This window comes from Podarcis muralis, chromosome 10 (assembly GCF_964188315.1).
Source record: "Podarcis muralis chromosome 10, rPodMur119.hap1.1, whole genome shotgun sequence".
NCBI classification, from domain to species: domain Eukaryota; kingdom Metazoa; phylum Chordata; class Lepidosauria; order Squamata; family Lacertidae; genus Podarcis; species Podarcis muralis.
The window spans coordinates 68042464-68068530 of NC_135664.1; the positions used below are offsets into that span (position 1 = coordinate 68042464).

The 26067-nt window shown below is 49.4% G+C and overlaps 1 protein-coding gene and 1 long non-coding RNA gene across 8 annotated transcripts in view; one reads left to right on the forward strand and one right to left on the reverse strand.

Moving 5' to 3' along the window:
* PFKFB3 (6-phosphofructo-2-kinase/fructose-2,6-biphosphatase 3) overlaps positions 1-26067 on the reverse strand; it is a 77527-nt gene that overhangs the window by 34734 nt on the left and 16726 nt on the right. For 2 of the 7 annotated variants that reach the window (XM_028747660.2, XM_028747656.2), the window contains exon 1: positions 1058-1988. The exons of 1 other annotated variant lie outside the window; for it this stretch is intronic. In XM_028747660.2, the coding sequence (XP_028603493.1) occupies positions 1058-1136 (79 nt within the window). In that variant the 5' untranslated portion in view covers positions 1137-1988. Of the gene's footprint in view, positions 1-1057; positions 1995-26067 lie in introns of those variants that run through there. 4 more of the 7 variants (XM_028747654.2, XM_028747653.2, XM_028747655.2 and 1 more) reach the window with 4 other exon arrangements.
* The window catches only part of LOC114605942 (uncharacterized), a 55936-nt gene continuing 36204 nt past the window's right edge, over positions 6336-26067 (forward strand). Inside the window, exon 1 of the long non-coding RNA XR_013394451.1 lies at positions 6336-6510. This is a non-coding gene — a long non-coding RNA (uncharacterized LOC114605942). The remainder of the gene's footprint in view (positions 6511-26067) is intronic.

Genomic DNA, 26067 nt, shown 5'->3' on the forward strand with positions numbered 1-26067 from the left:
GGGAGTCCCCAAGGCACCACCCGGAGCTGCATGGAGGAGCCACGGTGTGACTCAGCAGCGAGGCAGGCGCCTGCTCCGCGCACATCGCGCGCGGAGAGCCCCTTGGAGGGGAGCGCGCCCCTGCCGCCGCCATGCGAGTCGTGCAGCGCATCGCATCGCCGCCGCGGCGGGAGGAGGGCAGAGGAAGCGGAGGCGTGGCGCACCGGCGCAAAGGAGAGTATTTCAGGTCATCCACATGGCCCTGCCGCCCGGCTAGCCGGGAATAGCTTCTTTCCTGCCTCGCCGGGCCTTCGCCATCAGCGAGGCAGAAGCGCAGCCGGCTCTCTCCTTCCAGCCGGCAGCTTCTCCAAGGCTCGGTTTCAACCCTGCCTGGAGAAGAACACCGGGGGAAAGCGAGGCCCGGCTCCCTAGCCGCCGCTTCCCCGAACGCAGCAGCCGAGCCCTTTCCGCCCGCCGTGCAGGCGCGGCTCGTTTCCGGGTACCGGCGAAGGAGAGGCGCGCGAGGTTGCCCGCGGCCGGCAGCCCACACGGTGCCGGCTCCCCGCCCACGGCGCCGAGAACGGGCGCGCGGAGGGGTCCACGCGGGGCTGCACAGCTCGAGACTCCCGTCCCACCAAAGAGAGAGGCAGGGGGGAAAACCACTTTTCAGTCTAAACAAAAAAAAAAACCCCATGAAAACGCCAATTCCCCGGCGCACAATATGCGCACAGTGCCTTTTACGCACTGGATGCTACCCAATTTCTTAAAAAATGGAAAAAATGAATTCTAGTTTAAATCAGATCCTTATTTTTACCAGACCCATCTTTCTCTTCTACAGATTTTAGGGGTCAACCGTGTCCTTTGCGTACCCCCCAAAAAAGTCCCACGCCCCCAAATCACGTTCCCTCTCCTCCACGAATACTCAAGGACGCCTCCTCTCCAAAACCGACGCCGAGGCGCCTCCAACCTTCAGCATCTCGCGCCTGGTTTAGCGGATGCGATGATACTCCGAATCCCTGCCGATTAACTGCACGAGCCCCGCCGGTCGATTCCCACCCCCAGCCCCTATTGTACTCACATCTATGGGGCAGCGCCGGGTGATTGTCGGGCGGGAGCCAAATTTTCTGGATGCGGCTTTGCGTTAGCTCCATCGGCATATTTAAAGCGAAGGTCTCGACGCGCCCCGGTTCCACCTTGGGTTGAGGATGCGGCGGCCCGAGGAAAGGCGAGACGTGGGTGGAGAGAAGAAAACAAAAGGAAGAAGCCCTTTCTCTTTCCTTTTTATTATTATCTTTTGGGTCTGTCTCGTTTCCTTTTCCAGGAATCGGGGGACTCCTGTCGTCTCCTAAGGCGTCTAGGCTGTAACGCAATTTAATATGTATCTAAACCGACTTTCCAAAAAGAAATTCCCCCTTCCCCCTGCAGGATTGAAAGGAAGGACAGCTCTCTCTTCGATCCCCGGGTCAAGAATCGGAACAAGCCCTTGCAAAGCAGGAAAGCGAGGCTGTTAGTCCTTAAGTGCCCTTCTCTTTGGGATCAGATTAATAGATGCGCTCCGCATCGGGTTCATTCAGCGCTACGAGTGACTGGCGGTAACCCGGCACGGCTATTTCTATAGGCCGGCCTGCCGGGGGAAAAACGAGCCTGGCGTCACGGCCCGCCTCCTCCTGCCGGGGCCAAGGGGGCGGGAGAAGCTCTTTCGCTCCCTCTCGCGTCCTGAAGGAGGAAAGGAGGCGAGACGTGGCGCAAAGCAGCCCCCGGCTGCCCCCATCCGTCGGCCGGCTGAACTGAAGCCGGCGGGGCGCGCTCTGCAGAGACAAAGCGACACGAAAAACCTTTTCCAGGCGGGGCAACAAAAGGACCATTTGAAAAGGAAGATTAGTAAAGGGTTTCCCCAACAGCTGCAATTCCCATCATCCCTGACCACTGGTCCTGCTAGCGAAGGATAATGGGAGTTGCAGTCCAAGAACAGCTGGAGACCCAAGCTGGGGAAACACTGATTTGATACATATTCCCAGATGTTGGTGGACTACAGCTCCCATAAAGGTAAAGGGACCCCTGATCATTAGGTCCAGTCGTGACCGACTCTGGGGTTGCGGTGCTCATCTCGCTTTACTGGCTGAGGGAGCCGGCATACAGCTTCTGGGTCATGTGGCCAGCCTGACTAAGCCGCTTCTGGCGAACCAGAGCAGCGCACGGAAACGCCGTTTACCTTCCCGCCGGAGTGGTACCTATTTATCTACTTGCACTTTGACGTGCTTTCGAAATGCTAGGTGGGCAGGAGCAGCAACCGAGCAACGGGAGCTCACCCCGTCGTGGGGATTCGAACCGCCGACCTTCTGATCGGCAAGCCCTAGGCTCTGTGGTTTAGACCACAGTGCCACCCGTGTCCCAGCCACAGTTCCCATATCCCCAGCCATATTCCCAGATACCCAAACGTCTTGCTCTGCTTTCCTTTGGACTGCATCAGCAAGGCTGAGAGAGGGGTCTTGTGGTCAGGGCAGCCCAGGACTCCTGAAACACCGCCCAGGATCGCACCTTGAAGAAATCACTTTGGTGCTGCTAACACAGCATAGAATCATAGAATCATAGAGTTGGAATAGACCACAAGGGCCATCGAGTCCAACCCCCTGCCAAGCAGGAAACACCATCAGAGCACTCCTGACATATGGTTGTCAAGACTCTGCTTAAAGACCTCCAAAGAAGGAGACTCCACCACACTCCTTGGCAGCAGTTTGACTTCACCCCCCAGAGGCACACTCCCTTGTCTCTTGAGACAGACTGGACACCAACAATTCTCAGATCAGATCATTCTCAACCAGCTTAGCCAATGGGTATGGGGTGGTGTTTGTTGCTGTAGCACAAAAACTGGAGGGGGACCCAAGATTGAGCAACAATGAAATAAGATACAGAGGATGTTGTGGAAGGAAACAATTAAGCCTGTTTCATCCCTACTGGAGTTGTTTGGACAAGAATTTTTGGGCTTATTCCCAAGAAAACCTGCACAAAAAATTGCAGCAGTGGTATCCTCATGGCAGGATTTTGGGGCTGAAGTCCAGGGCCCCCTCTCAGCAAAAGGATCCCCAAACACACCAGAGCTTTCCTACTGCATGTTGAAATAAGGAGGTAAAGCACATTAGCATCTAAAGAGCGGCACCCATGAGACCATTAAACCCAGAATTCAAAATTACTTAACTGCATCATTGTTGGACTGCACACTTAATAAACATGCATTTAACAAACACGTATTTAATTCTCTCACTAAAATCATTGGGACTGTCCCTAGCAATCCAGTGAGTGCAATGGGATTTACTGCTGAGTAAATCCCCAGACAGCATGGTCAAGGATGGATGAGGGGAGCTGTAGACTGGCAACATCTGGAGGGCCAGTCCCTGGGGAGGGGGGGAATATTTCGATTGGATCATAAAGGGAAGGCTGTGAAATTATTTCCTTTTAATCATGCGACCAAATCCAATGATCACTTTCCACAGAGAGTTCCGTGCATAGGAAGCTGCCTTATACAGAGCCAGACCATTGGCCCATCTAGATCAGTGTTGTCGACACTGACTGGCAGCTGCTCTCCAGGGTTTTCCAGAGGGGTCTCTCCCCATCCTGCCTGGAGATGCCAGGGACAGGACTGGGGGACCTTCTGTCTGCAAAGCAGATGTTCTTACTATTGAAAAAGAAGAGTTTGGATTTGATATCCTGCTTTATCACTACCCGAAGGAGTCTCAAAGCGGCTCACAATCTCCTTTCCCTTCCTCCCCCACAACAAACACTCTGTGAGGTGAGTGGGGCTGAGAGACTTCAGAGAAGTGTGACTGGCCCAAGGTCACCCAGCAGCTGCATGTGGAGGAGCGGGGAAGCGAACCCGGTTCACCAGATTACGAGTCTATCGCTCTTAACCACTACACCACACTGGCTTTCTCTCTCATTGAGTGATGGAAATTTCCTTGTACGGAATGAAATTACCGGTTCATCTTGCTCAGTACTGCCGTCACCCCTTGGCTTTCCAGTTAGCAGCCCACAAGCTTCATTCAGGGGGCCTGCGGCACCTGTGGAGTTATGGTTGAAGAAATATTTTTATCTGTTTTTAACTGAACTTATTATTGCATCTTGGTATGCGGGTGGCGCTGTGGGTAAAAGCCTCAGCGCCTAGGGCTTGCCGATCGAAAGGTCGGCGGTTCGAATCCCCGTGGCGGGGTGCGCTCCCGTCGTTCGGTCCCAGCGCCTGCCAACCTAGCAGTTCGAAAGCACCCTCGGGTGCAAGTAGATAAATAGGGACCGCTTACTAGCGGGAAGGTAAACAGCGTTTCCGTGTGCGGCTCTGGCTCGCCAGAGCAGCGATGTCACGCTGGCCACGTAACCCGGAAGTGTCTCCGGACAGCGCTGGCCCCCGGCCTCTTGAGTGAGATGGGCGCACAACCCCAGAGTCTGTCAAGACTGGCCCGTACGTGCAGGGGTACCTTTACCTTTACCTTTACCTTTATTATTGCATCTTACTGTACTGCAGTTCTCGCTATAGCACACCAAAATACAATACAGCCATACCTCGGAAGTTGGAAGGAATCTGTTCTGGAAGTGTGCTCGACTTCCACAACGTTCGGAAACCAAGGCACGGCTTCCGATTGGCTGCAGGAAGGTCCTGCAGTCAATCGGAAGCCACAGAACCAACATTGGATGTTCGGGTTCCAAAGAACGTTCACAAACCGGAACCCTCACTTACGGGTTTGCGGCATTTGGGAGCCAAATCGTTCGACTTGCAAGGCATTCGACTTCTGAGGTGCAACTGTACAGAAGAAATGAAGAAGAAGAAGAAGAAGAAGAAGAAGAAGAAGAAGAAGAGTAGTAGTAGTAGTTTGGATTTGATATCTCGCTTTATCACTACCCTAAGGAGTCTCAAAGCGGCTAACAATCTCCTTTCCTTTCCTCCCCCACAACAAACACTCTGTGAGGTGAGTGGGGCTGAGAGACTTCAGAGAAGTGTGACTGGCCCAAGGTCACCCAGCAGCTGCATGTGGAGGAGCAGGGAAGCGAACCCGGTTCACCAGAATACGAGTCCACCACTCTTAACCACTATACCACACTGGCTGAAAGCAGCAACGAAAAATACAATTAAAAACAAAAATTACAAACATTGAATCCAAAATAATACTATACAAACAAAAATCCCCGGAACATATAGGAAAAAAACAGAAATGATTCTGCATTGAAAATTAAAAAATTAAAAAAAAGAAAAATACAATTTAAAAAATGGCAGTATCTAGCAAAAGTATAGTCGCTACAAGACGCAGAAAAATCATTAATTGGTCCCAGAAGACCCTCAGCAATTTTCAAGTGATCCATACTGGGGAATGGTTTAGGAACCACTGGGTAGCCGGGACTCACAGCCTCTCCCCAGGGTTTCAGACATGGCACATTCCCAGTTGTACCTGGAGATACTGGGATCAAATCTGGGACTTTCTGAATGCAGAGCAGATATGCTCTACTGCTGATCTACAACCCTTCCTTACTATGCAAACTCTATACTGGCCATGCCTCTGACTGGGAACAAGGGGACTGGCTCTGAACAAGTTTTGCTTTCTGGTGCTCTGAAATGGGACACTGCTGGTAAATTGAAAAGGAAACACATTTTATCTCGAAAGGATTGGCAAGGCAATTTTCGGAGCAACGTTTAAAATGACGCTGCTGGATTCAGAAAAGAGAGTTGCACACAAGATGGGGAAAGGAGAGAACAGGACCTTTGTATGGTACTAACTTGGGGGTTTTCTGCAAGAGAAACTATCGGCAGGCATTCCCACAAATGCAAAACTAGCTGCTTGAAGGAATGCCATTCTGATTACCATTTAAAGGTGCAGCACAGTCCTCAGGGCGCACCTATCATTACGGACTGCTGGGGACTTCGCACAGCGTGCCAGGGCTGGATTTGGGTTTCTGTTTTGGATACAAGAGCTCTGCGTCCATCAATGTTGCTTCAAGCTGACAGCATTTCCATAGGACGCTGCCTTGCACTCAGACCCGTTGTTTTGCCAGCCTTGGCAGACTCTAGCTCTGCAGGGGTTGGTGCAAGGAATCCCTTTCCCAACCCTGCCTGGAGACCTGTTGAACCTAGGATCTTGTGCACGCAAAGCAGATGCTAGTGTGAGCCAGTGTGGTGTAGTGGTTAAGAGCGGTGGACTCGTAATCTGGTGAACCGGGTTCGCTTCCCCGCTCCTCCAAATGCAGCTGCTGGGTGACCTTGGGCCAGTCACACTTCTCTGAAGTCTCTCAGCCTCACTCACCTCACAGAGTGTTTGTTGTGGGGGAGGAAAGGAAAGGAGATTGTTAGCCCCTTTGAGACTCCTTAAAAGGTAAAGGGACCCCTGACCATTAGGTCCAGTCGTGGCCGACTCTGGGGTTGCGGAGCTCATCTCACTTTACTGGCCGAGGGAACCGGCGTACAGCTTCCGGGTCATGTGGCCAGCAGGACTAAGCCGCTTCTGGCGAACCAGAGCAGCACACGGAAACGCCGTTTACCTTCCCGCCGGAGCGGTACCTATTTATCTACTTGCACTTTGACGTGCTTTCGAACTGCTAGGTTGGCAGGAGCAGGGACCGAGCAACGGGAACTCACCCCGTTGCGGGGATTCAAACCGCAAGTCCTAGGCTCTTTGGGTCAACCCACAGCGCCACCCGTGTTCCATGAGACTCCTTAGAGTAGTGATAAAGCGGAATATCAAATCCAAGCTCTTCTTTTTCTTCTCTACCAACTGAGCTATATGGCCCTCACTAAACAGGAACATAAGGAACTGCCTTATATTGAGTTACATCACTGGTCCATCAAGCTCACTATCGGCTACAATGACTAGCAATGGGATTTCAGACAAGGGTCTTTTCCGAGCTGTGCTTGAAGATGTTATAGCCTGGACTTGGGACCTTCTGCATGCGACCCAGTTGCTCTGCCACTGAACTGTGATCCTTCTAGGGCACTCTTGGACATGGTTATGGAGGTCTGCAGATTAGAGGAACTTACAGAGTAACACAAAAACCGACCTACCTAAAAGCAGCTGTTTGGATCTCACAGAATCCTAGAATTGCAAAGGGACACTAAGGGCCATCTAGTCCAACCCCCTGCTGCAATGCAGGAATCTCAACTAAAGCATCCATGACAGATGGCCACCCAACCTCTGCTTAAAAACCTCCAAGGAAGGAGGTTCTCGCCCGGTACCTGATACTCCTTTACGACTAAGGTCCTCCTGAGACAAGCCAATAACATTGTCCATTGCATTATGCAAGTGGGGGCAATCCTGCAGGGGTCTCCTGCAGGGTTCCAGGCGTACGACGAAGCAGAGAGGGGCAGCCTGGGTCAGAGCTACTGGAATACAGGGCATCAGCATACAGCCTTAAATTTTGTTCATCGTGACCGGACGGGCTGATTTCAGATGTTAACACTGCCGTCAGTGTTGCATGGCCCTTTTGCAAAATGCAAGCGGACAGGACTCTGCCCCGAAGAGATTACATTCTAAAACTCGCTACAAAGATGTTGCAGAGGGAAATGGAGGCAGCGGAAAATAGCAAGAGCAAGGGTCATCACCTGGCACCCTTGGACAGTTGCTGCGACCCTGGCACCCTTTGAGAGCCCACCACTGAACACCCCCCAAAAAAAACTTTAATTTTTCCCCAGCCATCACTCTGAACAGCACCAGGCAGCTGAATCCACCTGCCACTTTAATTTTCCACCACTCCCCAACATAATATCAGAATGGGGGTGTGGAGACCCGGGTGGATGTGTTTTCCCTTTTAATCCTCTCCCCCACCCTTTAATATTCTTCCGACACCAAATATTCTATAGCCCCACCCACGCTTGCATCCACCTGCATCTGTGCACACATGGCTCAATCCCTAAACACTCTGCAGCTCAAGTGAAATTTGCCTAGCGATGAAATGCAGCTTCCTTAAGTTAGGGAGAGGCCGGCCAGAGAGAAAGCAAAAGGGGGTCAGCTGACTCACTCCGTGGCTGTGGCACGTTCCTCACGTCCCACATGGTTCCGCTGGGGAAGGAGACAGACCAGCCTGCCTGTCACTCATCCCTGGATGCAGGTGGTGCTGCAAATCAAGGAGCATCCTGCAGGGACCACTCCTTCCTCAACTCCATTCTTGGTCCCAGCCACCAGCCAAGCATGTGCCTCTCTCCTGCTCAGAGAAGTGCCCTTCTCCCGTTCTTGCCTCCAGGGGATTGACTGGCACTAAGGAGCAGCAGGAGGGTGTGCCCTGGCAAGGTTGTCCAGAGCGCTGATATTACCCACAATGCAGCTCAGGATACTGAGCTATATTCGAGAGCAAGACTTTTTATGTAGACATGATTTTTTAAAATCACACTCAGCATGTGGTTTAGAACTATTTTAAACTGTTTTTAGATATGGATGATAGATAGACAGATAGATAGACAGACAGATAGATGGGGCGCGGGTGGCGCTGTGGGTAAAAGCCTCAGCACCTAGGGCTTGCCGATCGAAAGGTCGGCGGTTCGAATCCCCGCGGCGGGGTACGCTCCCGTTGCTCGGTCCCAGCGCCTGCCAACCTAGCAGTTCGAAAGCACCCCTGGGTGCAAGTAGATAAATAGGGACCGCTTACTGGCAGGAAGGTAAACGGCGTTTCCGTGTGCTGCGCTGGCTCGCCAGATGCAGCTTTGTCACGCTGGCCACGTGACCCGGAAATGTCTCCGGACAGCGCTGGCCCCCGGCCTCTTAAGTGAGATGGGTGCACAACCCTAGAGTCTGGCAAGACTGGCCCGTACAGGCAGGGGTACCTTTACCTAGATAGATAGATAGATAGATAGATAGATAGATAGATAGATATGATCCATACATAAAAACAGTTTTGAATTGTTTTAAATTGTTTTATATACAGTGGTACCTCGGGTTAGGAACTTATTTCGTTCTGGAGATCCGTTCTTAACCTGAAATTGTTCTTAACCTGAAGCACCACTTTAGCTAATGGGGCCTCCCGCTGCCGCCACGCGATTTCTGTTCTCATCCTGAAGCAAAGTTCTTAACCTGAGGTACTATTTCTGGGTTAGGGGAGTCTGTAACCTGAAGCGTCTGTAACCTGAAGCGTCTGTAACTCGAGGTACCACTGTATGTGTACAGTCATACCTCGGGTTGAAGTAGCTTCGGGTTGAGCGTTTTCAGGTTGTGCTCCGTGGCGACCCGGAAGTAACGGAACAGGTTACTTCCGGGTTTCACTGCTTGCGCATGCACAGACGCTCAAAATGAAGTCATGCGCATGCGCGGAAGTGGCGAATTGCACACGCGCAGACACGGGTTGCGTTCTACTCTGGATGCGAACGGGGCTCTAGAACGGATCCCATTTGCATCCAGGGGTACCACTGTATATATGTGTGTGTGTGTATACACACACACACACACACAGAGAGAGAGAGAGAGAGAGAGAGAGAGGTACCTCGGTTTTCGAACATCTCCGTTCCAGAAGTAAATGCTTCCATTTTCGAACGCGCCTCGGAAGTCGACGGCTTCCGTTGAGTGTATATGTTATTTTTCTCCATTTCCGTATTAAATTTGCAGACCGCCCTTTGCGCCTCGGTTGTCGAATGCTTCGAAAGCTGAACGTTCGACAACCAAGTTACCACTGTACAGTGGTGCCTCGCAAGACAAAAAGAATCCGTTCCGCGATTCTCTTCGTCTTGCGGTTTTTTCGTCTTGCGAAGCAAGCCCATTAGCGGATTAGCGCTATTAGCGGCTTAGCGGATCAGCTGATAAGCGGCTTAGTGGCTTAGCGGATCAGCTGTTAAGCGGCTTAGCGGATCAGCTAATAAGCGGCTTAGCAATCAGTTGTTAAGTGGCTTAGCGGATCAGCTGATAAGCGGCTTAGCGATCAGCTGTTAAGCGGCTTAGCGGCTTAGCGGATCAGCTGTTAAGCGGCTTAGCGGCTTGGGAAAAGGGGGGGGGGAGGGAAAAAACCCTGCAGGAACTCGCAAGACATTTTTGTCTTGCGAAGCAAGCCCATAGGAAATTCGTTTTGCAAAGCACCTCCAAAACGGAAAACCCTTTCGTCTAGCGGGTTTTCCGTCTTGCGAGGCATTCGTCTTGCGGGGCACCACTGTATATAGATAGATTTGATTTTATAAAATATGGAACTGTTTTGCATTGTTCCTAAGACACTTTCCTTTGTCTTATGGTTACTGGAAACTGCAGGGAGGGAAATCCCTCTTATGCATGGATTCTCTCAAGTGTCTGGCTGGCCACTGTGAAAAAAGGTTGCTGGACTAGATAAGCCATTGGCCTGATCCAACTGTTTTATTTGTTTTATAATTGTATATGTTATTGTTGTAATACTCTCAGAGCTTGTTTGCTTGTTTATATCCCCTCCTTCTCTCCCAGGATCTCAAGGTGGTTGACATTATTCTCCCCTTCCTCATTTAATCCTCACAACAACCTTGTGAGGGAGGTTAGGCTGAGAGGCGGCGATTGGCCCAAGGTCACCCAAGGAACTTCATGCCCGAGTGGGGATTCGAACCCTGGGCTCCGGGGTCCTAGTCTAACATCCTAGCCACTGTACCACACTGACTTGCAGTGAAAGACAGGTAAGAAATCTAACAGTCAATCCATTCAATTCATTGCTTATGGCCAAAGGCCTTCGCAATGAACAACAGAAGCCAAGCATTCCTCTAAATCAGGCTTCCTCAACCTCGGCCCTCCAGACGTTTTGAGACTACGATTCCCAGCATCCCTGACCACTGGTCCTGCTAGCTAGGGATCATGGGAGTTGTAGGCCAAAAAACATCTGGAGGGCCGAGGTTGAGGAAGCCTGCTCTAAAATCACACAACATAAGTCTATAATTCACAGCATAACATTTTAAAATTACAAAGCATTAACATAACTGGAACAAAGCTTCTTAGCGACCGGAGCAAATTTGGCTACCAGATGTGTAATTTGTGGGTATTTATTGGCTCAAAGGTCAACTATCACTTCCTGGGAGGATCAATCCAATAACCAGTAAAAAATTATCTGCGCACCGTATATAAAGGCAAAATCAGAAATATAACAAACTAAAAAGAAGTTGCAGTATATATATTTTTTTCACCAGTATCTCCTGCTGCTGAAGCAAAACAGAACAATCACCCAGCAACTGTCAAAAATGAAAATCCGGACACAAAAGTTAGTTTTGGGGCTTTTTGTGGCAAAGTTGTTGAGCTTTTTTTTCTTTTGGCCAAAGTTATTGGCAACTCTAAGCAACTTCAGTCCTAAACACCTTTACCTGCCTCTCTTGCCCCCCTGCAAGCCCTTCTTCCAAACTCTTATTTTCCCCCCATTAACCTCACGTTCATTTCTTGTTAAATGTCCTCATCTATCGCTACCCAACCAGCCACTAAAGAGCTGAAATGAATAGTACACAGAATGCACACATTGCTTCCAGAGAATCAGTTTACTGAGGTCAGACTTTGCAGCCGTCAAGAGGAATCCTACACTTTTCAATGTGCTTTCTCATCACTTTCCTTATTGCAAAAAACTTCAAACTTTTTGGGGAAGTGGCTTTGTTGCACAAGACTCCCAATCAACTTTAATTATGCAACCTGGATTTGAACTCGGAGCAAAACAGCAACAGTCCAGAAGTGCCTCTGCTTGCACAGACTGAATATATTTCAGATTTACTAGGGCTGCCATACGTCCGGAATTTCCTGGACATAGCCAGTATGTGGCCATCGGAAACAGTGTCTGGGCAAAAATCTTTGGGGAAACATGTGTCCGGGCAAAAAAAGAGCTCAACAACTTTTGTGTCCTGACTTTCGCTTTCTGAAATATGGCAACACATAGAGGTCCTGGAATGCAAATCTGTCATCTTGCATGGCAGAGATAAGTCATGCCTGTGAATCAGGCATTGAAGTTACAAAATGATGACAAACGCAGTTCAAATGAAGCACAAGTTGCTCAATAGCTGAATAAGAGAAGGGGTTTTTTGTGTGTGGTGATGCTCCTTGCCTAAATCGTTTGATCTATAGCTGGCTCTGCAACTTAACCACTAAAAACAATGCTATCTAATATATATTATCAAAGCAGGTCATGCCCAGTCTTGGGAGAGTCCATTCAGCTCTTTCCCCCACCCTAACAGAGAGTCTGTATTCCAGATATTATGGGTTGCTGGTGCTGAACCACTCTTCCCCCCTCCGCTTTTATTCTCTTTTGCATTCTCCAGCAGGAAGAAAAACAACATGAGCAGGCTATTTAAAACAACTTTGGGACTGGATTCAGATTACAAATCACAGATTTGTTTGGTATTGTATGAGCCAGGGTATACAAGGAGTGCAGAGTGATGTCTGCACTTTTCACAACAACCCTGAAAGGTAGGCTTGGCTAAGAGACTACAGGCCGCAGGCTGCATACATTTGAATCAGTATCACATTTGAGACAAAGTAGCGCTCCATCTCCTGGCAAATAGAAGGGGAAGAAATGGAGGCAGTGAGAGATTTTATTTTCTTGGGCTCCATGATCACTGCAGATGGTGACAGCAGTCACGAAATTAAAAGACGCCTGCTCCTTGGGAGAAAGGCGATGGCAAATCTAGGCAACATCTTAAAAAGTAGAGACATCACCTTACCAACAAAGGTCCGTATAGTTAAAGCTATGGTTTTCCCAGTAGTGATGTATGGAAGTGAGAGCTGGACCATAAAGAAGGCTGATCGCCGAAGAATGGATGCTTTTGAATTATGGTGCTGGAGGAGACTCTTGAGAGTCCCATGGACTGCAAGAAGATCCAACCTCTCCATTCTGAAGGAAATCAGCCCTGAGTGCTCACTGGAAGGACAGATTGTGAAGCTGAGGCTCCAATACTTTGGCCACCTCACGAGAAGAGAAGACTCCCTGGAAAAGACCCTGATGTTGGGAAAGATGGAGGGCACAAGGAGAAGGGGACGACAGAGGATGAGATGGTTGGATAGTGTTCTCGAAGCTACAAACATGAGCCTGACCAAACTGCGGGAGGCAGTGGAAGACAGAAGTGCCTGGCGTGCTCTGGTCCATGGGGTCACAAAGAGTCGGACACGACTAAACGACTAAACAACAAAGCGCTCCATCCAACATAAGGTTTTCCTCTTCCGCCCCTGGTAGCTGTTACAAATTAAGACCTTGTAAGCCCAGTTCAAGTAGTAAAGCGAGAACGGAGGAATCAAGCAAACTATTAATATCATCCTTGGCACAGATAATTTCTGGTAGGATTAATGGCTTGTTAAAGGCTGGGATAACGACCCATTTGGTGCCCATTAGCAGAGTTGATCTTCTCATTAATTCCCAGGAAATGTGCCGCAATCAAGGTAGCCAGGGTTTATTTTTTTCCTTTCTTAATCCGATGGCCAGATAACCACAAATGACCCTTTTGCTATTTTGACACTGTCCTGTCCTTTGCCTTCCGCTTCTGTAAATCAGCTGCTTTAAAGGTAAAGGTACCCCTGCCCGTACGGGCCAGTCGTGTCTAACTCTGGGGTTGTGCGCTCATCTCACTCTAGAGGCCGGGAGCCAGCGCTGTCCGCAGACACTTCCGGGTCACGTGGCCAGCGTGACAAAGCTGCAGCTGTCGAGCCAGCACCAGCGCAGCACACGGAAACGCCGTTTACCTTCCCGCTATAAAGCGGTACCTATTTATCTACTTGCACTTAGGGGTGCTTTCGAACTGCTAGGTGGGCAGGAGCTGGGACCGAAAGACGGGAGCTCACCCCATCGCGGGGATTCGAACCACCGACCATGCGATCGGCAAGTCCAAGGTGCTGAGGTTTTACCCACAGCGCCACCCACGTCCCTAAATAAGCTGCTTTAACTACCGGAAAATGAGCGCCGGAACTGCACAGCAGTTAGGAGCCAATAGCAATTAGGGGTAGGTTACTCTCTGTGGGGTTTCCAGTGGGTGCGTTGGTGGGGTCAGGGGAAGGGGGGAGTTAACTACAGGGGTGAGCAACCTTTTTCAGCAGGGGGCCGGTCCACCATCAGACCATGTGGTGGGCCAGACAATATTGGAGGGGGGAGGGGGGAATGAACAAATTCGTATGCCCCACAAATAATCCAGAGATGCATTTTAAATAAAAGGACACATTCTACTCATGTAAAAACAGGCCAATTCCCGGACCATCCGTGGGCCAGATTGAGAAGGCAAATGGGCCGCATCCAGCCCCCGGGCCTTAGGTTGCCTACCCCTGAGTTAACAACTCCTTAAAGGTAAAGGGACCCCTGACCGTTAGGTCTAGTCACGGACGACTTTGGGGTTGCAGCGCTCATCTCGCTTTATTGGCGTACAGCTTCTGGGTCATGTGGCCAGCATGACTAAGCCGCTTCTGGTGAACCAGAGCAGTGTATGGAAACGCCGTTTACCTTCCCACCGGAGCGGTACCTATTTATCTACTTGCGCTTGACGTGCTTTCGAACTGCTAGGTTGGCAGGAGCAGGGACCGAGCAACAGGAGCTCACTCCGTCGCGGGGATTTGAACCGCCGACCTTCTGATCAGCAAGCCCTAGGCTCTGTGGTTTAGACCACAGCGCCACCCGTGTCCCTTAGTGCTCCTTAGTGCAATTCCAAACCTGACTGGAACTCCAAGTGGCTGATATTTGCAGGAGGAGGAGGAAGAGGAGGAAGGACCTGCAAGTGATACATATAATGCTTTATGCAACTTGCCCCTAAATCAGCTGCACAGACAAAAAGCCAGCCATCAAACGGCTCTCAGCAAAGGGAGGCCCAACCACACAAGCTGTCTGAATCCCTAAAACAGGGGTTGCAGAAGGTAGGGACCCGGGTTGGGGCGGGACAGACGTGGCCCTCCAGGCCCCTCTCTCCGGCCCCCAATTCTGCATCAAAAGCACGTTGCAGGAGGGCAAGGGGAGCAAAACTCCCCATTCCCTGCCAGTCCTGCTTTTTGTAGGATTGTAGAGTCGGATGTTCCCTCCTCCTGACATGCGGGAATTACATCTTAAGGTAAAAAAGTTAGTTTCTCCCACTTGGGTTCTGAAACCTGATAGAAAAGCAGCTTTGAAAAGGAGTGGATGGGCAGGAACTGGGTCCAGCTCTTTCATCATCATCATCATCATCATCATCATAATAATAATAATAATAATAATTTATTTATATCCCGCCCTCCCCAGCCGAAGCTGGGCTCAGAGCGGCTAACAGTCCACCTGTGTTGTTGTTGTTTAGTCGTTTAGTCATGTCCGACTCTTCGTGACCCCCTGGACCAGAGCACGCCAGGCACTCCTGTCTTCCACTGCCTCCCGCAGTTTGGTCAGACTCATGCTGGTAGCTTCGAGAACACTATCCAACCATCTCGTCCTCTGTTGTCCCCTTCTCCTTGTGCCCTCCATCTTTCCCAACATCAGGGTCTTTTCCAGGGAGTCTTCTCTTCTCATGAGGTGGCCAAAGTATTGGAGCCTCAGCTTCAGGATCTGTCCTTCCAGTGAGCACTCAGGGCTGATTTCCTTAAGAATGGATCGGTTTGTTCTTCTTGCAGTCCATGAGACTCTCAAGAGTCTCCTCCAGCACCATAACAACCCACCTGTTCTGTGTTTTAAATGGCCGGCATTTTAGAGACCTGGCAGGGCTCATGTCCCATTGCTCCTCCAGTGCTTTTCCCAGCAGAGGGTCATGAGCTTTTTCGTTTACACATTTCCTCCTTGGGGAAATCCCCCTGCAGCAGCTGTCCCAAAGATTACTCACTCGCTGCAGACAGACACTACTGCTAGTACTACATGTCACTTAAGGTAAAGGCTGCTTAACGGGAAGAGAAGCCGTTTCCTTTTTGTGCCCGCGACGCTGCAGGGAAAAGGACCGTGGAGAAAAGCACTGTTTTTACGGGGAGTTCCACAAGGACAGAGTCACCATCGCAAGGGAAAAGCAGCCCAGTGAAAACTACGTCTTGGTATGGGATCAGGTGGTCTCTTCCCAACTCTGCCCTGTTCTGTCTTGTGTCACGCAGCTCTCCGTCCCATATATGCCCACACAGAAGCATAGAACTGCAGAGTTGGAAGGGACCCCAAGGGTCATCTAGTCCAACCCCATGCAATCCAGGAATCTTTTGCCCAACGTGGGGCTCGAACCCACAGCCCTGAGATTAAGAGAGTCTCGTGCTCTACCAGTTGAGCTATCCTGGACATGAGTGCTTTGATCCGCAGAACTGGCCCTCTAACAATGCCAGCTAATATTCATTCTGCCCTTGCAAAGAATCTATCCTGCAGTGTCTACACTTTGGAACTCCCTGCCCATTGAAAATAGGCCCGCACATTTGATGAACTCATTTTCAGTGTCTGCCAAAAACCTTTCTGTTTAAGCAAGCCTAACCAGACATCTAACATTTGACATGTGTTTTAATATATAATTTTATTTTAGATCGTATCATTTTAAAAGTGTTGGCTTTGTTGTGAAAAGAAAAATGCTAACTTTTATTTAACATCATGTCCGTGCTAATTTTAATGTATATTTTATGTACATTTTAACCACTATGAGGTTTGGATGAATAAGCGGTATATTTTTGTTGTTGTTTAGTCGTGTCCGATTCTTTGTGACCCCCTGGACCAGAGCACGCCAGGCACTCCTGTCCTCCACTGCCTCCCGCAGTTTGGTCAGACTCATGCTGGTAGCTTCGAGAACACTGTCCAACCATCTTGTCCTCTGTCGTCCCCTTCTCCTTGTGCCCTCCATCTTTCCCAACATCAGGGTCTTTTCCAGGGAGTCTTCTCTTCTCATGAGGTGGCCAAAGTATTGGAGTCTCAGCTTCAGGATCTGTCCTTCCAGTGAGCACTCAGGGCTGATTTCCTTCAGAATGGAGAGGTCTGATCTTCTTGCTGTCCATGGGACTCTCAAGAGTCTCCTCCAGCACCATAATTCAAAAGCATCAATTCTTCAGCGATCAGCCTTCTTTATGGTCCAGCTCTCACTTCCATACATCACTACTGGGAAAACCATAGCTTGAACTATACGGACCTTTGTCAGCAAGGTGATGTCTCTGCTTTTTAAGATGCTGTCAAATGAAATGAATTGGGAGCCCAGTTGTAACTTGATACAAAGCCCGCAAACCTATCTTTCCAGGTCCCAGCAGCAGGGCTGTAGTAGCTTAACAGTGGGTTGGTTGGTTGGTTGGTTGTTTTCCAACCAGAAAAAGTTCCATTTTCAATCCAATAAGAGGGTGGCAATCTGACCTAGGATGGGTCACGTAGGAGTCACCATCACTTTCTCTTCTTGTCATCCCCCCCCCAAAAAAAAATGAGAGGAGGAGAAAAGCAAAGAATGTGAAAATGGAAAAAGAAATTTAAAAATAAAATTTAAAAACAGTCGTCTTATGAATCTTGCATTAATGTTGGGCTGGGCCAGAAAATATTGAAGAGTCCTGGTCTATAAAACCTGCCTTTCCCTTGACCTGGGAGATAAGGGTTCAGTTCCCCAATTCGCTGGGTGACCTTGGGCCAGTCACTGTCTCTGAGTCTACCTCACAAGGCTGTTGTTGAGGATAAAACGGAGGGCGGGAGAACTATGTACGTCACCTTTGAACTCCTTGCAGGAAAGGTGGGAGATAAATGTTTAAATTTATGAATTTAGTCTTCCCGGTCTAAATTTAGCCTGCCCTTAGAGGAGCGCCTGTCCCTTTGCCAAACTCTCAAACTGTTGCAGCTCAATGTTGCCTCTTCTTCTTTGGAAAAGAATAGCACTTGTGTGGAAAACTCCCTGGAGATTTCGCTGGCTAGGCAGACAGCTTTGGATATCAATGAATGGGGGAAGAAATTCGAGCTTAGCCGGAAGTTTTCTTTGGGAAGGAATTGAGATATCCTTTGTTTGGGATATGAGCACAACGACTTACGCTCCCAACTCTCATTTGGAGTCTACTGCCTCCAACAGGCAAGCTAGAATAAACACCCTAATGGGTGGCAATTAATCCCAAACAGCCTGATCTTCTGCACATTTATCGGTTCCCTCTTTCAAAGCCATCACTGCGTCTCAGGAAGCCGTAACACAAAGGTATTAAGGGCACCTCTCAAGGATGGCAAAGTGCTTCTGCCCAGTAAGGGGCGATTAGATAGCTTCCAGGGGCCTTTTCCCAGCAGCACAATTATTTGGGGAGGAAAAGAGGAGAAAAGCCCATTTGCAGAAGCAGCAACAAAGGACTCACTGTGTCAATCTGTTTGCAGCAGCGCTTTGGAAAGCAACACACGGCCATCTCCATAGCAAAGGTTGCTGGGCCGACAGATTTAGGAAAGTAGCTTTCAGAATCTGAAAACAGGCTGCCAATTGGATCTCAACCACTGCACAGGGGGGAAATCTTTTTTATTATTATTATTGTGCATGTGTTTTTAAGCCGGTAGCATGAAAACAGGGTGGGTTTCAAGGGATGTTTATTGCTTCCTGACCCTGCTGAATAAATGCTGCTTATTCAGGAGAAAAGGGCAGATATTTCACTAAGGTGGCCCAGGCTGTTGCTGGAGAAAGCCAAGGGTTTTTTGGGGGGCGGGGGGGGTGTGTCAGCTGTTTGAAGAAATCTCAGTTGAATTGATTTTCTACTCAACTAAATTTGCACATGAATGAAAACCCGTGCAGTGAATCCAGGGAAGGCTGTTTCCAAAATGGGAATTTCCCACTCCTCACTGCACCCTCTGAGCAAATCTTCCCTCCACTCCCCTGAGGGTATTTATTCTCAGCAGTGTCTTAAAGCAAAAGCTATTATTTTTGCAGCACCTTAAAGGCTAACAAATTGCATCAGCTTTCCTCTGAGCCCTTCATCAGAGGCACTAGGCGAAATCTTAGCAGAAATCAAGGAGAAAACGGGAAGGTCGGGAGATGAAGGACAATGAGATGCAATAAAACTACAGTCAGGGATGATTAGAGTGCAAACACATGTTGAACAGACACACATTTTAACCTTTTGTAGTAGCAGATTGGTGATAATTTGCTCAGCGTTGCTGAGATAACTGCATTAACACCTGTGAAGTGACAATTGACCATCTGCAAGACACAGACATGGAGGAATAACATTAACAGCCTGGCCCTGATAAGATCATCAACACCTGGCATTCTTTAAGCCGGCTGCCTGACATATATAGGAACCTTTTTAACGCAGGGCCCTAAACTACTAAGGAAGTAAACATTCCTGCTGTAATGAAAAAAGTCCTGACTCAGGTGACGGTTTCTCAGGAGCATTGCTGGGTCAGGCCAAAGGCCCATCTTTTTCATCATCCCGTGGGTGGAATGAAATATTTCACATAACACCGGTCCTGAAAGACCTTCATTGGCTCCCAGTATGTTTCCGAGCACAATTCAAAGTGTTGGTGCTGACCTTTAAAGCCCTGGACTCGGCCCAGTATACCTGAAGGAGCGTCTCCACTCCCATCGTTCAGCCCGGACACTGAGGTCCAGCTCCGAGGGCCTTCGGACAATTCCCTCACTGCGAGAAGTGAGGTTACAGGGAACCAGGCAGAGGGCCTTCTCGGTGGTGGCGCCTGCCCTGTGGAATGCCCTCCCAGCAGATGTCAAGGAAATAAACAACTACCTGACTTTCAGAAGACATCTGAAGGCAGCCCTTTTTAGGGAAGCTTTTAAAGTTTGATGTTCTATCGTGTTTTTAATATTCTCTTGAGAGTGACTGGGGAAACCCAGCCAGATGGGCAGGGTAATAATAATAATAATAATAATAATAATAATAATAATAATAATAGTTTGCATTCCTACTTGCTCCCAAACATTTGGCTCCTATTAATGATCCAAACAGGTATTTAAAAGCCACACCCCCCCTCACATTCAGAGGGATCCAGTTTTCATTTCTCGGAAAGGCTAAAAGTAAACAAGTGCGGGTTTCGCTTATGGTAACCCCAGGAGCACAGACCGTTTTGCTACTGTACAAGTCGGAAATCTGAGCCTACAGGGTCAGAGGATTAAGAAGATCTGGGTAGCGTTTGAATGATGTCACTGGGACATGTGTTGGTTTGATGGCTCATGCTGAATTTGTACCTAACGCTGGAGCTTACTTGTCAGCGGCAAGTAACGGCATCTGCTCGTAACAGCATCTCGCTTTCTTAGGAACTGAATCGGACGGCGTTTTCTGACTGTAGCCTAAATGACTGGCCTGCAGAAAACATTTGCCTGGCGGGGAGCAGGAGAACTAGCGGTGGAAATAGCAGTAGCTGAAAAAGCCAGTGACAGGTGGAGCAAGCCATTCTAGTTTTGCCCGTATCCTTTTCCTGCTGAGTTCTGCAAGGAGCAACGCTGAGAACACAGGCCAACCGCAGCCGGCCCTGATCCAGAGCCCACCCGTCTGCCTTCTCGCAGGGGGTGGCTCCGTCTATCATCGGCCCACCTCCACCTCCATCTACTATTCATCTCCATACATTCCATCCTCAAAAGGCACCACTTCCTGATGCAGAATTTCCCCCCTGTTAAACAGCTCCTACCACTCAGAGATTTCTCCTAATGTTTAGCTGGCCATTTGTTTTCCTGCAATTTCCACAGAAATTTTCCTGGCAAGATGGGACCTGGACAGGCTGGACCAGATAAAATTCCAACAGCTGCATTCTGCACTAGCAGAAACTTCCCAAAGTGTTTCCAAGGGCAGCCCAACGTACAGCCTATTTTTGCTGTTGTTGAGTCGTTTAGTCGTGTCCGACTCTTTGTGACCCCATGGACCAGAGCACACCAGGCACTTCTGTCTTCCACTGGCTCCCGCAGTTTGGTCAAACTCATGTTGGTAGCTTCGAGAACCCTGTCCAACCATCTCATCTTCTGTCGTCCCTTCTCCTTGTGCCCTCCATCTTTCCCAACATCAGGGTCTTTTCCCGGGAGTCTTCTCTTCTCATGAGGTGGCCTCAGCTTCAGGATCTGTCATTCCAGTGAGCACTCAGGGCTGATTTCCTTCAGAATGGAGAGGTTTAATCTTCTTGCAGTCCATGGGACTCTCAAGAGTCTCCTCCAGCACCATAATTCAAAAGCATCCATTCTTCAGCGATCAGCCTTCTTTATTGTCCAGCTCTCACTTCCATACATCACTACTGGGAAAACCATGGCTATACATACCTTTAGCAGTTATCAAACTCAAAGATTTACAAAGAGCAGGTAACCATGGACAAGCCATCACCATTCAGAAGTGGTGGCTGCATCTGGTAAAAGCAGCCCACAAAGGGTTTTTTTGGGGGGGGGGGGAGAGAATAGTATAAATTACTCCGTTTCTGGGACGCTGCAAATCGCTACAAAAGTATTGCCAAACCTTGGCCCCAGTCTGAAGCGATTTGGACAATGCTGCATTTTTTTGAATGTTAACTACATATCCCGGTTTGATGTAATGGTTACTCAGTTTGGGGTACGCTGGGTTTTTGCTGCAAAACTTTGGGAAGTGCTTGGAAGGGACCCCAAATTTCAGGGCTCGTAGCTAATGAAGCTGAGGGGAAAAACGCTAGCCTGAAAAAGAGGCTCAGTGCCTGCATTTCTATGGTAGCCGGCCAGCGTGGAAATATATTTCTTATGCTACATTTACACAAAATGATTTTCTACCAGGGAGTACGGCTGAGAAGGGGTGTGTCGCTGCTGTCCCACTTCTGACAGCATGCTGTGTTTCTAGCCAGATGGGCAGGGTATAAATAATATTTGTTTGTTTGTTTGTTTGTTTACAGGTGGGTTGTGGAGGAATAGATTTCCCCTCCTCTGTGGCTAGTGCAGAAACCATGCCAGTTGGCAGAGGAGGAGTGGCGATACCTGTCCGTCCCACACCTGCCCACTCACTCGCTCACCTGCATGGAATTCCTGGTACCTGTTGCATTCAAACCCATTGTTAAATATAAGGTGGCCAATATGCAAACTCTACGTGGGGCTGCCCTTGAGACTGACCCAGAAACTCCAGCGGGTGCAGAATGCCACAGCGAGGCTCCTTACGGGGTCCTTGCCACGGGATCACATTCACCCAGTGCTATAGCAGCTGCACTGGCTCCCGGTGGAGTACAGGATCAGATTTAAGGTGCTGGTTTTGACCTTTAAAGCCCCATACGGCCTAGGACCCTCGTACCTACGGGACCGCCTCTCCTGGTATGTCCCACAGAGGACCTTACAGTCTTCAAACAAAAACATCTTGGAGGTCCCGGGCCACAGGGAGGTTAGGATGGCCTCAACCAGAGCCAGGGCTTTTTCAGCTATGGCCCGATCTGGTGGAACGCTGTGTCACAAGAGACTAGGGCCCTGTGGGACTTGACATCTTTCCGCAGGGCCTGCAAGACAGAGCTGTTCTACCAGGCCTTTGGCCAAGGCGCAGTCTGACCCCCACTTTCTGTAATCCTCATAGCACTCTAACCCAATGGTTGCCATTAATTTGATTCTGAATTGATTTTAGAATGAATTGATTTTAGAATGTATTTCAATTAATTGATTGTGATTTTATGTAAACTGTTATTTTTACTGTTGTTAGCCGCTCTGAGCCCGGCTTCGGCTGGGGAGGGCAGGATATAAATAAATTTTTATTATTATTATTTTTAAACGTCCTCTTTTAGGAGAAATGGCGAGCCCTTTGGGAACTGGCTGAATACCAGTTTCCCAAACATGGGAACCGTCTACCCACGGCAAAGATTTTTGGATGCATCGAGCCATCTCCTGACTGCGCACCTAAGAAGGAGAGGTTGAGGTTGCAGTGGTCAGCTGGCAAAGATTTTGCCCTACAAAGGCCTGAGAATGGCAGGCAGTGCCAGCGAGAAAGTCATTCAGAGAAGTGCCTGGGTCCTGGATCGCAGCAGCCCAGCACAGTTGACTTCAAAACTTCCTTTCAAATTTGCACAAAACGAACGTTGTTCTCCCCTTTCAGCCACAAGAAGTAAGGGAAAGAAGAGATGGAAGGAGCCTGGGGTTTCTTTTTCAAAAGGGTCCAGGAAGTGGAGTCGCCAAACATTCAGTGGTCCTGAATACCCCTGTGCCACAAAGAAGAAAAGAGTCGCCATGTTGTTGGGAAAATGGCCATTTGACGGAAGCATTTACAAAAGACAGTGAGGGCTCTAAGAGACAAAGAGGCCAAGGAGCAAAGTCTGAACTGGAAAGGGCCATAGCTCAATGGCAGAGTGCCTGCCTTGCAAGCTCAAGGTCCCAGGTTTGATCCCCGGCATCTCCAGTAGGGTTGGGAGACGCTTTTTGTCTTAAATCCTGGAGTGTCACTGCCACACGGTGTAGACAATACTGGGTGGCCCAATGGTCTGACTCAGTATAGGGCAGCTTCCTGTGTTCCTATGCTTAGCTTGGAGAGGATGAGGAGATGTTGCTGTTGCTGTTGTATAGTTGTTTAGTTGTGTCTGACTCTTCATGACCCCATGGACCAGAGCACACCAGGCACTCCTGTCTTCCACTGCCTCCCGCAGTTTGGTCAAACTCATGCTGGTAGCTTCAAGAACACTGTCCAACCATCTCGTCCTCTGTCGTCCGCTTCTCCTTGTGCCCTCCATCTTTCCCAACATCAGGGTCTTTTCCAGGGAGTCTTCTCTTCTCATGAGGTGGCCAAGTATTGGAGCCTCAGCTTCAGGATCTGTCCTTCCAGTGAGCACTCAGGGCTGATTTCCTTCAGAATGGATAGGATTGATCTGGCGGAGGGAATATGGGGAACCATGATTCCAGCTATGGATGAAGGATGCCAAGAAGAAATAAGCCAAACTTTGGTCTGGGCGGCTCCCAACAGAATATTAAAAACAAAACACCAAACATTAAAAACAGGGCTGCCTTCCGATGTCTTCTAAAAGTCAGGTAGTTATTTCCTTGACATCTGATGGGAGGGCGTTCCACAGGGCAGGCACCACCACCAAGAAGGCCCTCTGCCTGGTTCCCTGTAACCTCACTTCTTGCAATGAGGGAACTGCCAGAAGGCCCTCGGCGCTGGACCTCAGTGTCTAGGCTAAACAATGGAGGTGGAGACGCTCCTTCAAGACAGGCCGTTTTTTTAGGGGACAGGTAGCAACCGTACACCTCCCTTATCCATCCTCCCCCCTGGCAAACAAGAGGGATTATCCTCTTTCAAAGACACAATCCAACCAACAGTTCAAGGAAAAGATGCCGCAGGACAGAGACCGGCCTGGCCTGGAGAGAATCCCAAAGGCCGGATATAAAGTCTTGGAGGGCTGTACGGTGGTACCTCTGGTTGCGAACGAGATCCGTTCCGGAGGCCCATTCGCAACATGAAAAGAGCGCAACCCGCAGCAGCACATCTGCGCACGACGGGTTGCGATTCGCCGGTTCTGCGCATGCGCGTGACGTCATTTTGCGCGTCTGCGCATGCACGAGTGGCGAAACCCGGAAGTAACCCTTTCTGGTACTTCCAGGTCACCGCGGGATGTAACCTGAAAGAACGTAACATGAAGCGGACAAAACATGAGGTATGGCTGTATTGGGTCCATCCCTTGGGAGTCTTTCGTAGTCCACCTATAACTACCGTATTTTTTGCTCTATAAGACTCATTTTTTCCCTCCTAAAAAGTAAGGGGAAAGGTGTGTGTGTCTTATGGAGCGAATGCAGGCTGCGCAGCTATCCCAGAAGCCAGAACAGCAAGAGGGATTGCTGCTTTCACTGTGCAGCGATCCCTCTTGCTGTTCTGGCTTCTGAGATTCAGAATATTTTCCCCCCTTGTTTTCCTCCTCCAAAAACTAGGTGCGTCTTGTGGTCTGGTGCGTCTTATAGAGCGAAAAATATGGTATTTCAAAGGGACAGCCACTACCCTCTCCCTGCGGTCACTGCAAAGAGAAGACGAAAAGCAGGAAACTTTTGTAAACCTCCAACAAAGAACGTGCAACGTGGTGTTGAACCGAATGTGACTCAGCCTGACGGTAAGTCAAGTTCACGAAAACCAAACTGGAAAGAGCTTTTGAGAAGATCCCAATGAAACAGAAAGCTATCCCACCAGGGTGGGAGGCAGAAGACGACCCAAGGAGGTGGGCTTCCACATTTTTGGCAAGACTGCATTAGGGAATGGTCCTTCCCCTCCTCCTCCTGAATTAGCATGCCAAACTTCCCACCTGAACATCATTGCACTGAAATAAAGTATATTTCCACAGAGTCCCATTGGAGAAACAAGCTGCAGCTCAGCAGCAGAGAATGTGTTTTGCATGCAGAAGGTCCCTGGGTCAATTCCCAGCCTAGAATCGTAGCACTGTAGAGTTGGAAGGGACACCCGAGGGTCATCTAGTCCAACCCCCTGCGAGGCAGGACTCTTAACAAGTGGTCCCCCATCCAGTTTGAAACCATATCGGACCCTGCTTAGCTTTGCAAATGCGGTTCTGAAAGACTCCCCCTCTGTAACTGCTGCCTGCCAATATACACAGTAAGGAACACAGTGGTACCGCTCGCTGAGAACAGGATCTGTTCCGGAGGCCCGTTCGCAACGTGAAAAGCCCGCAACCTGAAGCGCCATATCTGTGCAGGTGCGCGGCGCAATTTGGGGCTTGTGCGCATGCATGAAGCACGATTTAGCGCTACTGCGCATGCGCAAGTGGCGAAACCCGGAAGTAACCCTTTCCGGTACAGTGGTACCTTGGGTTACATAAGCTTCAGGTTACATACGCTTCAGGTTACAGACTCTGCTAACCCAGAAATAGTACCTCGGGTTAAGAACTTTGCTTCAGGATGAGAACAGAAATTGTGCTCCGGTGGCACGGCGGCAGCAGGAAGCCCCATTAGCTAAAGTGGTGCTTCAGATTAAGAACAGTTTCAGGTTAAGAACGGACGGAACAAATTAAGTACTTAACCCGAGGTACCACTGTACTTCCGGGTCACCGCGGGACACAACCTGAAAAAACGTAACATGAAGCAAACGTAACATGAGGTATGACTGCCGTGGTCTGACTTTACATAAGACAGCTTCCTTATTGATCTTATTCCAGGGGTGCCTCCACACCAGCCCTTCTTCCCGCAACTGTCGCACTTTGATCGCTCATATTTTTTTGCAGAGCAGGCAAATGATGCCGTTTTCCAAGTAGCTAAGCTAGTGTTGTTGTTTGAATTCCCCTCCCATGCTTTTTTGCAGGCCTGATTTGTGGGCAAACATCTGGAAGGAAATGGCAGCTGCAGCCACAGCATGTCAAGTGCGGGGCAGATAAAGCCCCATTGAGGATTTTGGGGGACATCCTGTG